At 41.8% G+C, this 14,213-nt stretch overlaps 1 protein-coding gene across 1 annotated transcript in view; it reads left to right on the top strand.

Moving 5' to 3' along the window:
* The first annotated feature begins 777 nt into the window (after positions 1-777).
* Positions 778-14,213, top strand: part of LOC140947588 (sushi, von Willebrand factor type A, EGF and pentraxin domain-containing protein 1-like) — a 14,668-nt gene continuing 1,232 nt past the window's right edge. Inside the window, exons 1-10 of the mRNA XM_073396737.1 lie at positions 778-1,149; positions 4,276-4,470; positions 5,416-5,619; positions 6,065-6,262; positions 6,710-6,961; positions 7,850-8,098; positions 8,593-8,844; positions 9,765-10,068; positions 10,964-11,145; positions 13,355-13,516. Of these exons, the coding sequence (XP_073252838.1) occupies positions 891-1,149; positions 4,276-4,470; positions 5,416-5,619; positions 6,065-6,262; positions 6,710-6,961; positions 7,850-8,098; positions 8,593-8,844; positions 9,765-10,068; positions 10,964-11,145; positions 13,355-13,516 (2,257 nt within the window). The 5' untranslated portion in view covers positions 778-890. The remainder of the gene's footprint in view (positions 1,150-4,275; positions 4,471-5,415; positions 5,620-6,064; positions 6,263-6,709; positions 6,962-7,849; positions 8,099-8,592; positions 8,845-9,764; positions 10,069-10,963; positions 11,146-13,354; positions 13,517-14,213) is intronic.

The following is a 14,213-nucleotide window of genomic DNA, read 5'->3' as shown; positions in this document are numbered from 1 at the left end:
TGATAATGATTTCAGGGAGAATGAGTTCCAAATTAATATTATGTCATTATTCATTTCAAAAGACTACCGCCATCCATGACTAAATGTATGTGGACATATGCCCACAACATATGTTCCACCATCTCTTCTTGATCATTCGGGTTACTTGAAGGTCGAACCGTTGTCATGCAGGAGACATTAAAAATTGGTGCCATGAAATACCGAGAAATTCCTGGTAATTTTTTGGTTCTTGAGAATCGCCCGTTATTGTACTTCGGCAGTATTTGTATGTCACCAAGATTGCGGAATGTTGGTCCATCCGAAATTCGCACCCGCACAACCTTAACTTGCTTTTCTCCAGATTAGTCCGCTGGCTACTTTTACTGTCTATTCGCAGTCGCTTCAGATTGATCTCACTCATCAAACTAAGACGAGCTAGGACTACAACATGCGTATCAGTTCCGACTGACTACACAGGCAAAATTTGAATTCACTGCACATTTTTTTAAGGGTCAGTGGGGAAGATCGCTGTGCCATAACCGGTGAAAATTGGTCGTTGATTAAATTATAATGGCAAAAATTTAGCTTTAATTAAAATTTTCAGAAATGTTTTCCCTTGTCATAAAAGTCAGGTTTATCAATAAACAGTAAAGGTGCCGCCCTATAACTAATCTACTAAATACTAATTTATTCAGTTTTGAAGATTCACCAAGGTGATGATTCCTTGTGATATTCGTAAAGTTTAATAACAGCTGTGCAAACTTATTTCAAAATATCCATTCCACAGCCTTCATTTATCGTCTCAAAATTAAACTGACAGTACAGTACTTCGTCGAAAACTCTATCGTTGGGCCTTTATAAAAAGGCCATCATTTCTGAGGCAGTGAAAATCTTCGTACGCGGCAGGAAAAATGGCGTTGTCTGAAATACTTGGCATCCTTGTTTTTGTAAACATTTTTAGTTCCGTGTTATCTTGTGGTGGTGGACCTAAACCGTGTTCGTGGACAACGTGCCGTCACGAATGGAGAAACGATTGGAGTCCGGGTATTGCAACAGGACAATGCACACGGCAGCGACGCAATGCTCACCACATACCCCAATCCCATAGCGGCAAGGGGTCATGTCCCTCGCCAACCCACTGCAGTCCATCGACGCAATACCGAACGAAGTGTAAGTGTACAATGCATGTAATTAACCTGGCTTGTCTACAATGTCAATGCGAAAAAACTCTGAGAGAATCTTATAGAACAAATTAAATCCGCACTAAATTTTCTTTTTAGACGTTAGCAGCTATGAAGTGGAATAATCGGACATAAACTGAGTCAATAAGGCTCTGCCAAGTCAAGGAACAACCATCTTCGCTATTAGTTTTTCTGCCTGAATTTCGTAGTTCTTTTCCTTTGAAAACTAGAATGTTTTGGTAAGCAAAATGCTCGAAAATCTTTTGATTTCGGTAAAACAAGTTAGCACGCAAGAGAGTGTCAGAGGGAGCGGCAGCTTTAAGTGTCAGGCAATACAATGTCTCACAACATTCCCCTAACTAAAATATTCATGTAAGCTAAAATATAGGAAAAATTTGTTAAAGGTTCTAAATTTGCAAAGAAAAGGAGAATGAGAAATCCTTCTTCCAGCACCAGTCAATGTAGCCCTCACTCGAAGGCCTTTTTTCTCAAAAGTGTTACTAAGAAGAATGCTAAACTTTTCTCTTGCGAAAAAGGTACAAGAGGCTCATATCTTGTGTCTATGCAGTAGCATCAATCTGTATGGGACTGCAATTGACTCACAGGACTGTTGAGCTGTGAGTTTTTTCAGCGGTTTTAAAAACTTCCCCATAAACCGGTCCATTCTTTCTTAGTATAAGGTGCAGATAGTTCCATTTTTTGAAGGAAAAAATAAATGAATAGCTACAACATTCATGTTACAATTATTATCAACAAGATCACAACACGGATATTCGAAATTCCATGTACAAAACCTCAGTCACTCTTAGTTAATAGTCGCAGTCCCTTTAACGTCTTTAATATCTGCTGCTACACTGTATATCTGTTACAATAACCTCGCGTAATTGAAGATCAAAGAACGCCTTTATGTTAAGCCTGTACACAGACGTTGCTTTCTTTTACTTGTCGAAAATCGACGAGCACTTGAGCGAAGCGAGCGCGCAAGAAAGAAAAAGAAAGATCTGATCTGCGCCAGCGGTCAATAAATCCCCCTCGTGTTTTATTTTCACTGATACGCGCGCTCGACGATATCTAAAGAGAAAAATAGAGGCTCTGTTAACAGGCTACTTTATATTAAAAGTTTCTTGATCGAATAAGATGTATTACCCAGTTGATCTGCCTTAAATTCATACCGCTTTAAATGTTAGTATGGATATCAAGCACATTTACCCCGGTTGCATTTTATTTCTAGGCCCATTATACGTTGATTTAGATCACCGGTCTGAACACTGATTTACCTTTTGTGCGTAATAAAGAAGTGAATGATCTCAGGCGTTTTTTCTTTCACTTCTTTTTTTTGCAAGTTAACACATGTGAACACAAGTAAGTAAACACAACTGTGCTAGCGCTTATAATAAGGGAGGATTATTAACATGATTATAAACTTTCAAATTCACATTCAGTTATTACACATGTATATTCTGGCTGGATGATCGAGCTAGAAGTTTCAGATTTCGAAAATAAAGCAATAAAAAAATAAATCATATGAGTATAGACGTTTTAACATTTAATCGCAAGTTAATAAGGCGAAATAAAGTGTAAAAGCAAACCGGAATGTTGGAGGCTACCGGCTGTGTTTAAATTAGTACAGTTTTGTTTAAATGCGTCACGGTTAAGTTTGTGAAATAAGGTCATTAATTTGTAATGAAACAAAGCAATGAGCATAGCTTGAAATTTTTCACAACAGCCGCCCTAGCCTTGGGAGCTTATAGGGACTTGAAGATTAGCGGACGGCGAGGCGGTAGTGAAAACGTCGCTGAATTTGCGTTCTTTCAATCTTCATCGCGATTAATTCAAGTCACTAACTTTTTCAAATGTTGGTGAGCCCTCCTAAAGTTGAATTTCTATGAACCATATCCAAGTTCAGAAAGAGAGAAGAAATTTCGTCATCGCTTGTGTACTTCCTCTGCCGAAACGTGAAATTAGGAATTTCCCCGTCGTAGTCATGATGCAGTGAGGGTAAAGAAATGTACAACTAAAGCGTGATGCGCGAGCAAAATTGTTGTTTTGTTTATTAAAGCTATTGCTTTTTGAATGTTCTCGTTCCCGTCGCCGTCGTCGGATCTTAAGGGTCCCTATTAAGCAACAAAGACGGCGACAGCTACGAAAACGTCACTTAAAAAATGAATACGCGCTGCTTCAAACCTTATTGCGCTTACTCGATCTCGTTCAATTCGTCAAATGTTGCCAGTTTTAGACTATATCGGACTTCAAGGGAAAAAAAAGGAAAGTCGCTTTCTTGTGTTCACGTCCTCGACAACACGTGAAATTAGTTATTTTCATATCGCAGTCGTGCAGTGACGGCAAAAAAAATACACAAAAAAGGGTTGTTGATTCGCCAATCTAAACCTATTGCTTTTCTGACGTTCTCGTTGACGTCGCCGTCGTCGTTGCTTTAATAAGCTCCCTTAAATAATCTTTCTATTATGACGTCAAATTGTTTTGATCACAAGAAAGCAAACATGCTCGTTTTATCAAATAGACCTGTACTGCTAAGGCCGTCTAGGATGATTTACTGGTCCAACGTTATCTTGTTAACCCTTATTGACAATATTGAATACCACCCACTAACCCCCCCCCCCCCCCCACCCTCCCTCCACCACCAAAAAAAATTCTCTTATTAACCGAATTTACACACCGTAAAAAATCCAAAAGTTGAACTGAGTTGCCTTATCAGAGCAAATCGCCCAAAGAAGGACGGCTTGACCGTGCGAAAAGTCCAAAACTAATTTCTTTTATTTTTGTCTGGGTTGCATGCTCTGGCCATCATTTGCATTTGCTTCTCTTTTGCCGAAAGTTTTGCTTCGGATACATGCACATACGGAGCAGAGCTTCCCTATTTGCTCTTAAAGTAGGTGTAAAATAAACTGGTCTGTTACAGAAAATCGGTTATGGGAGTTGCTCACTATTGGTAATTAATGGCTGCTGTCTCTGCGTAAAATACTCCAGGACTGACTTTTTTAAGCTAATGAGTAGTCCATTCAACTGTCGACGCAACTGAGTTCATCTTTTCCTTGACCTATTGTGACACTTGGAATAATATCACTGTCTCATCCTTGCCGATATTTCATTGTAGGTTCTTGTAGAAATGCATATTACTGCCCTTTCCACGCTTGGTCTAGTTGGTCTGGTTCTGTCAGCGCGGGGACTTGTGGGAGGCAAAGTCGTTACCGAGACTACAATCAACACACTCGTTACGATATAAGAGATAACAATTGTAACGGAATCTCAAGCTCATGCGGCTCACGGCAGTACAACTACAGGAATTGGTGTAAGTTTATAAGTTATTTTTAATATATAGATTTAGCCAAGACTGGAAGCGAAGCTCTCGTCAGTAAATTCATAATTTAATTCAGACAATAAGTTTGCATAGGAATCCACTTGGAGTTGAGCCTGCCATTTGTTGAAAACTAATAACTTGTCAGCAGATAACTTCAAAAAAACTGCAACCTCAATGGGTCGAAACCTGAGCCCGCGATACGATCATGTGATACTAGCCAGCAGATACCCTTTCAATTGACCACAACATGGATGTGCCATATCAGATCGCAAGCTCCCACATTAGCTAAAAAGTGTAAGATTTTACATTGGTTGCCCAGTGGTGCAGACGGACGGGTGGACGGGCGGTAAAACGCACGTACAGTCACGCGACTACCAAGATTTCTCGGATGAAAGATAACCAAATTTTCTTAACTACGGGGCTCTGCCTGAGCATGGAGCTCCACTATTAGTTATTTTAGTTCTTTACCACTTGCACAAAATGAAACTTGAACCCACGATCAAATGTCTGATCGACCAGTCAGCGGACAAAATGGAAAGTGCTCCTGGACCCGCAATCCGGCCATTAAACGTAATACAGGTCACTAGATGCCCCATTTTGAACACTGACAATAGGCCCCTTGACCGGAGCTACTCATTCACGTTACACCCACCGCCATACTGAAGAAAAAGGGACGCTCGGGGACAAGTCAAACAAAGAGCTCGCACCATTTTAAACTGGCAATTTTCTTTGTTGGTCAGCCTGCATGGCGGTTTGGTTCCACGTAAATGATAATGGCGCATTTCAGTTTGTGAAGCATCGTATGAGGTCTTGTCTTTTCTGTGTCTGGGTACATTTTCACAATGGTTTACATGTGAGGAATGGACCTAAGTACAGTCACATCATAACCAAATATGTACCCATTAATAAATGCGTCGGTTTATGGGTTTTTCACAGGTTCTTGCAGATACGCAAAATGCACCCTTGGAAGTTGGAGTTCATGGACAGACACTGCATCCCCTGTCAGTTCCGCCCACTGCGCATCTCAAAGAAGAACAAGAAGCTATTCTCTCTCCTGGCTATACACAGAGAGACTGGATAACTGTAATGGCATTCAACCGCAATCGTGCCCGTCTGCTCATGAAGAAACGAGAGAGAAGGGTAATGACAATCGATATAAGTCTTAACTATAATATTTAGAATATTTTCTCATGTTTTCTTAAAGTTTCGAAACTTTATTGCAAGTACAGTGGACTAATGCTGTTTTATCGTTTGCAAACATTTCCCAATACGTTTTCGAGACCTGTCGTTATAACTAGTTTGAGAAGCTCTATAAAAAAAACAAGAACCGTCTCAGAGTTAGCCTAGGAACAGAAATTAAAACACTCGTTTTTTCTTCGCTTTTTCACTCATCTCAAGGCGATGTGATGCAGTTCAAACTCTTTCATTCTTTTTCTTTGATAAAATGTCGCCGGTCCAGTAAATGGCAGCTAAAATGAAAACCTCCCCTACATTCCTGGAAAATAAGTTAAAATTTTTGTACTGATATTGTTTACATCGTGAAACACTGTCATAAATAACCTCAAGTAGCACTTTTTTCACTTAGTTGTCATGTGTCCTGCTCTGCCAAAACCGTCCCATGGAAGCTGGCATCGAGATGACTGCAAAGCCAACTCACAAGTTTGTCGATCTGTTTGTTTACTGCGGTGTGACACAGTTAACGGCTTTAAACTCGAAGGCCCAGACAGGCGCGAGTGTCTGGCGACTGGTCAGTGGTCTACGCCATGGAGTTCTTACTGCAAAGGTATGGTGTTTATTTGAACGATCGCTCGACGTATATGTACGCTTTAAGGGCGACCCGCTTGCTGTTCCATGCCAAGTACAACAGTCTGAAACATTGATACTTCTAACAGTTAAGAGGGGGATGTTATCGCTTACACAAGGACGCAACTTTTGCCATATACTGTAATCAATTTGACAATAAGCGACAAGCGATGTCTCAAGTTACGTGTTCTAATGTCTCATATAACTATAAGAATTCGGGCGGTTTATGTTTAACATTACGCCATATCTTGTGGGGAAGTCCACATACACCCATTGTAGGACTGCTGATAATCTTGCAGGTTGTTATTAGACATGGGTTATGCACCAACAGTAAACACTAATAGATGTGTAGTGTTCGATTCATTTTGCGGTTTCATCCATTAACAGAAAGGCAAATGATTAAGGTCTTCCCTCTTCTTACCCTTAGATATACGCCCTCCATCCATCACTTGTCCTCAGCCCATTTCCGTCCCTACGGATCCCGGTAAACCTACGAAGAAGGTGTGCATCCCCGCGGCTACCGCCAGCGATAACAGTGGTGTGCCGCCGACAGTCACTAATAACGTAGGTGCACAGAGCAAAGAGTTTGCTGTCAGTTCAACTCCACATGAAGTGAGATACACTGCTCGTGACGCTGTGGGACTGACTGCCACATGCACGCTACAAATAACTGTTTCAGGTAACAGTTTCAGTTAGTTTCAGTTATCATAGCAAACCGATTTACAAAAATAAGCGCTTCGGTGTTAATGATATTTTTGCACCATGTAAGGGAATCCAAGACAGTCTTCAATTCTGGATTGCACGACGTGGATTTCGGATTCCAACCGTTAGTGGGATCAGTTTCCCAAATTCTGGAATCTGGGATCCTGACGTCACAACCGTGTTTACATACTCTCATGCAAACACGCCTCTCGGCCAATCAGAGCGCGCGTACTATCTTTATAAATACATCATGGACAGTGATGGAATGACTGTCGCAAAAGCGCTAGCACACCTTATCTGTGATAAAGCAGTAGCCTGAGAAAACTGCTACTGATTGGATGAAGCAAGTTTTTGACCAATCAGAAGCACTACTCAGATCTCCTGAACATATGTTTCAATGGCTATATGAAAGCACCGCTTCTTGTTGTACACTATAACGCCATGCTCTTACAATAGGCCATTTGCATGATGACGTCATTTTAAAACTACGACCAGAATCCTTCAGGGTTTTGCTTTCTTGTGCAAATTAGGGCCTTTGTTATTTAAACCTCGCTGAGATTACAAAATTTAAATATGAAAGGAAAAACAAAAAGGATTGTGGTCGTAGTAGTAAAATGACGCCATCGTGCAAATGGCCTATTTAACTGCTTCTGGTCCTTCTGGTGATAGAAATACAGGTGTTTATTTGAGCACTTGGCGTTTATTGGAAAGGAGGAATGCGACCATATTCGATTTAATTCGGCTATCTGTTGCGTCAGTTATCTAGATCAGCGCTTGTTCCAAAAAACCTTTCTGTGTTCTTTGCTTCTAGAGAGTTACTCTAAATTAATAGACTAATTGAAACCATTACTGTCTTCCACGACAGACCAGGAACGGCCGCGTGTGGCCTCTTGTCCCACGGACATCAAGAAACAAACCAATAAGAACGAGATACGCGTCACGTGGGCCTATCCGGTGTTCGAAGACAACTTTGATCGGCCCCCAGTCCAACTGCGAATTACCAGTAACAGGAATCCTGGTGCTTTATTTCCCTGGGGGCGATATCAAGTTCTGTACACCGCAAGTGACCGGGCAGGAAACAAGGCTACCTGTGAATTCTTCATAGAAGTTGGACGTAAGTTGAAATTCATTGGCTCGTATGTACGCGAGTTTATACATTGCACTAAAGGCCTCATCAGTATAGTCAAACAGTCACACCATTCTGTGATTTTTATGAAAAAGAATAAAATACATAAATTAATCATCTATAAGCTGCGAAGGATCCCAAAAAGCTGGCTGATCTGCCAAAAGCGCCAGTCAGTTCGCAGAGAGCCATGGCATGCCATCACAGCGCCCACCAGAGCCACATGCACCATACAAACCCTATTCCCCTTTATAAAGTCATCCTTCGTGATTACATTATGAATCCACATATGACCACCTCCGATCCAGTTGACGAGAAAAACTCAAGAATAAGCCAAGTTTCTAAGAAGATCACCTTCATGAATTTCTTCTATATGTTACTGACACTCACGTTTTCTTTTTAATAAAAAAGTTTGCTTTCTTAATAATGGCCTTTACATTATTACTTGGTAGAAAGATAAATTTTATTTCCTTTTATAATTTTAGCTGTCCCGTGCACTTATTTTGATGCTCCTGCATATGGCGTCAGATCTTGCAACAAAAAGACCATCAATTCAAACAATGTGGTTTATGAGATGATTTGCAATATACAATGTAAGCAGGGCTACTCTTTTGCTGACCCAGCGGCCGTCAATAACTACATGTGTCAATCTGACGGAACCTGGCATAAAGTCCTGCAGCCATTTGGTACTGTACCAGTCATCCCGAAAAGTCAGAAGCCGTGGCCAGACTGCGCACGTGAGTAAAGTGGCGCTAGGCTACAAATCAGCCCGTATTTTTGCTTAGGTTGCAACACTGAGTTTTGGAGGAAAACGACTGTTTCGCAGTCTAACTGGTGTCCCGAACGCAGACACCTTGGGATCCCTCATGGGATCAGGTGCCCGTTTCTCAAAAATCCGGCCCGGCGATAATTACTGGAAAGGGCCCGGAAAGCTTAATTTGTCGTTAATGTTCAAGATCGTGGTTTCAATAGTTTTGCAGATAATAAGACAAAAATATCTGTGACGAAAGTGAAAATCCACCGAGACAAACTGTAACAAAATCCTTAGAAACAATTAGTAAAATGCAAAAGTTCTACCAACAAAATGTCATTTGAATGGTAACACCACGGGATTTCATACACAGGTAAAAAAGCTTTTGTGAAAAATCATCTCGCCATAACAAGGTCTCGTAGTGAAAGAGGTTCAGTTGTGTTTCTGAGTTTTCATTGCACTTTCACGTTGAAGTCGTGCAACGACGGCTAGGAAAAGTACAAAAAAGCGTGATGCACGTGCAAAGTTGTTCTTTTGCTAATATAAAGTTATTGCTTTTTTGCCGTTCTCGTTGCCGTTGCCGTCGCCGTCGTCGTTGCTTAAGCTCCCTAATGTGAAGAAGGGGCCGATATTAAGAGTACATTGAACGCTTTAGGCACACATGGCCTTAGTTCCAAATGTTTATGGCACAGTTTTGGATCATTATAACATCTAGAAATCTACCCACCTACCCCTCCCCTAATCCACTGGTTTGCCCTGAGCAAAAAGTTAGTGTTAGCGTTGGGTATGGGAGGGGTAGGTCGGTAGCTTACTAGAATCTTGTGCTGGCTTAAACAGGCTTAAACTCTGCATTCCGATAAGGTTAACTGAGAAGCAGTGATTAAAACCCTTTTCTTCCATTCACAGCCGAGCAAAATGCGAATGCCGCTAAAAAGAACTTCACTTTCTACACTGGTTCGTGCTCTAATAACGAACAAGAAGCTTTGCAGCGGATCCGCATGAACTTTCTCAACGCAGTAATGAACAGTCCGATGGCTAAATATTTCCTGTGTGATGTCAGCCAGGGACAGGACTGCGTGGTAGAAAATGTCAAAGTGTACTGTGGTTCCAACTCAAGGAAGAGAACATTCGGTAACCAGAGAATCATCACGTTCGATTTTGTTATGAAGGACAAAAATATGTCGTCAGATGCTAAAGAAGAAGCAGCAAAGTATGTATCCATAGTAACGAAGATTCCAGGCATCATTAGCTATAACAAATATATTTTTGAAAAAAACATAGATATAACACGGGGGAAACGAAATAGTCACAAACGCACAGAAGCGTCAACTAATGATTTGTATTTAAGTATTTTTTTTTTCATGCAGCCATCATGTTTGATTTTCCGTTCGTCTCCTCGTCCCAATAAAATTTAGCCTGCGTGGCAGGAGCAACCAGGGGAATGGGGGAGGGGAGAGAGAGAGGGAGAGTTCGAAAGGAAAAATAAACTACTTTTTTTGACGAAATTCTTTCTTTCTTTCAAACCTCACGAGAGCGTAACTCTGTATCGATTTTTTTATTTTGTCATCGTAATTGGATGCCGGCTGTGCTAATGAACACGTTACTAAAGGGAAAAACAGTCCGATCGCTACTTTAAACTGAACTATCTTAAGTAAAGCCTAATGAACTGGGTTTTTATAAACATGACAACCAGCTCCCACCCACCCACCCTCCCACCTCTCGCGGGTGACTGAAGGTAGCCTTTAAGTAACAGAAAATGCATCTGTAGTGTTAAAAAAACGTAGCCTTTGAACAGGCCCTCTGTTTTGGGGAAAGGGTGAAAAAATCGCGAGGAGAGGGAAGGGACGCCCAACGCACACAATTACATAAATCAGTCGGCACAGCAGCGTCGTAATTACAAGAAGGCCAATACAGAAAATTTTCAGGTGTAATTCCCACGTCATTGTCTTGCTAATGTAAATTTCTTGATTCATAAACGGGAGCTCCTTTTTTAAGTTTCTCCTGAGCTCAAGAGAGGATAAATCATTCTCTCTTGGTATGTTGTGTCTCGGAAAGTTTTACCATTCCAAAGGTCACATCTCAATTTGTGTCTTGCACTTTATCAGGTTAACGAAGATGATGTCGGATTTGGACACCTTAGCGAACTTCGTGAAAGATAACTTTCCACAAGATGCACATATGCCCGATCTGCAAGTTTCAGTGGCTCCAAGTAGTGTAGCATGTCCTGAAGGTAAAGTTATTATGGTGCTGCCTGGTAATGGCACGGAACTGGAAAGGACGAAATGCGGTAAGTTTCCAAGAGAATTAATTAAGACCTCTAGATTCTAAGACGAGTACGACTACGAGTATACGAGATTTTCTCAATACTAAGTAGCGCACACGCGTGAGCCAGTGTCATTTTGGCGGGAAAATGTGGTAGCCGTCGTCACCCTACTACGACTTTTAGCGAAGTGGCGGAAACAAGTTATCAAATGTTAGTAGTTTTATCGTTTTGCCATCGGGAGAGGGTATAACCTCCTTCACTAAAGGTAACAGTGCTAACTTTTCTAGTGAAAATTAGTAAAATAAAGCTGCCCGCGGAGTTTATATTTTGAGAATACGCGAAAAAACTCTAAGTCAAATCTCGTACTCGTAATCGTCTTTGAATCTAAAGGTCTCTAACAACAAGATTCAAACACTACGATACGTGTTAAAAATTGGTGACTTTTGCAAATCGCATTATTTAAGTGAATCCAAGACAATCTTGAATTCTGGATTCCACGATGTGTATTCCAAATTCCAGGTATAGGTTCCGAATTCCTTGTCAGAGGATCAAGGATTCTGCATTCCAATCGTCTTAGAGGGAATCCAGACTCTAAAAGCCTGGATTCCGGATTCCACTAGCAAAAAATGTCCTGGGTTACGGAATCGGGATAGTTGCCTTACACGGGCTGATGCAAACACCAAGTTGTGAAAAAATAGCGGGGCGAAATCAAGAAGTGAGTTGAGCAGGGAGGCGAAGCAGTTGTCCCTTTCGTAAACGGTCGCTGCCATTTTTTAGCCTCGGAAAATTTTTGACCTGCTGAGAAAGAAAATCGCAATCCAGGGTCGAACCCGAACCTCGAACCGGACCTTTCGTTTCCTAATCTCTCTCCTTTTAATACCACTACACTTCCACACCGACCCGGCCGCTAAAACTTTGAAAAATTTAAGTACATAAACCAGCAAACGGTCTTAACTGATACATCAATAACAGATGACCCTAGTCCTTTCTATAGCTTTTAACGTTAATTCAACATGGGGTTCAACGTCGTTCTTTCTAATACTATTTAAAAAAGTATTATTTGCCTTATCGTAACGTCAACCAGAGAATATAATGCATCTTTTATGACTAATGGCTTGGTTACCAATGGTGGCAGCGACCATTAAGTATGGCAACGACCGTGTACGAAATGGAAATAGCTTTCCTAGTCACGGCCTGTACGGCGTTTTCCCAGTTCCTGTCGGTCAATTCACTTTGGTGGCGTACCCAGGCGAACGGGCGGGAAACGCCTCACATCTTTGCTTGGACCACGTGACTCGAAACGCTTTGGCCGCGCGGAATAATGAGGACTAGGGACTAGGCAAGGAAATACCATGAAATGGGCGGAGGGGCAGCCTAACTTTCTTTGCATGCCAGGCATTATGTTCCGTCGATCAAGTGCCGCGCGGTCAAAGTCCCGTGCATTATAGACCTATTCGGCTAACTCAGGGCCTGTTTACATGGAGGTGGGGGACCCCAGGTAGGTGGGGATATAATCTCTCATTTTACGTGGTCACGTTTACATGTTAGGTGGGGTAACTTGCCACATGTTACCTCACCTGCCTGGGGTCCCCCTCCTTCATGTAAACAGGCCGTCAATGATGTACCCAATTCAAACCCTTTGGGAATAAAACGTTTTGTTTCAGGAATTTCCATATCATTTTAATGTGAATGCCACATTATAATGCAAATACAGTACACAAAGAATCTTAACCCCAGGTGATTTGAATTGGGTACAACATTGAGTTAGCCAAATAGGTCTATTGAATTAAGTACATGAAAAGTTCGGCGTCTGAATCAATTAGGAACGCCTGTTTCAATTTGAGTTCTTTCGGTGTCGTGTTGATGTCTTGCAAAGTTAATTTTCGCGTGGTATGATCAGCGTTACAGTATTCTGTTTGCAGAATTTAATTATTGTGTGTTTCAATTTGGAACGGCTTAGTCGTTCTTCCCGCCTAGCCCGGCCGGGAATTTCGACTTTGCTCGACTTTCGAACGGCTTTGATTCGACGCCGAAGACAGTTCTGTTGACTCACCCACTCTGCTGAACAAAATAGCGAGGCAGCAGTCATAACTAAAATAGTATTCGGGTCAAACTCTAACCAGTGGGTCAGAGACAGCTCAAGCTATAATAACAGGTATTTCATTACCCTCTGTTGTTTGCCTAACGCACTTGTCAGCCATTGATCTTCATTTACTTAATCTTTTCTCTCCAGTCGAGTGTCCTGCTGGCTCTTACTACAATAAAGATTCTCAAACCTGCGAGAACTGCCAAGAAGGCACATTCCAGAACCGCACGGGGCAGATGTCATGTGATCCGTGCCCGGCGGGGACTTGGAGTAATGGGGGTCATGCTAAAAATTTCACGGAGTGCTTCGGTGAGCCTGTGTTTTTTAGTTGCATACAATTCAAAACTATGTAGCCTGCGAGAAAGCTCTCCCGGGGCTCCCCTCTTCTCCTCCCCACTCTCTTACCCCCGGGAGCCTCAGGAGAGCTTGCTCGCAGGTTAGAAACTATGTGGTATTAGCCTCGATTCCAAGCTAGTTGTAGTCCACTGTAGACAGCTGTTCACAGTCTCCTATTTTTTCGTGAGATCGTTTAGATATACCGCGTCTTACGGTCACGGGTATCTTGATTTTCAAATGTACCGTCGGGGATTATAGCCCTGGGAGGGTAGGGGCGAGAAAAACCTCCCAAACCGCCCCCGCCCCCTAAGTAGTTTTGACACTCATGCAAGATGGCAGCCCAAAGCGCTGGATCTCGATGATCTTACGGAAAAATAGAGGACTGTGAACAGTCTAAGTCCACTGCCGCTAAAAGCAGCATTTATCGATCTCTTGTTTTCAATAGACCTTATTTACGATGCCCGCCATCTTTGCACGCCTTTTAGGATTGATGGGATAAAAATAATGTCACGTGGCATTTTAGGAAACGCGTGATAAAATTTGCCAACACGAGTAATCGCGGTCGAGTTTGTTTATTCTCTCAAAACAAGACGACGATTTTTAGTCATGCAAAAGTAAAGTTTTGATTAGTTTTACATCATTATTGCGTGTTGTGAGAACGTCTAGGTCG

The sequence above is a fragment of the Porites lutea genome, chromosome 9 (genome assembly GCF_958299795.1).
Source record: "Porites lutea chromosome 9, jaPorLute2.1, whole genome shotgun sequence".
Classification (NCBI taxonomy): domain Eukaryota; kingdom Metazoa; phylum Cnidaria; class Anthozoa; order Scleractinia; family Poritidae; genus Porites; species Porites lutea.
This window is presented reverse-complemented; position numbering and strand designations above follow the sequence as displayed.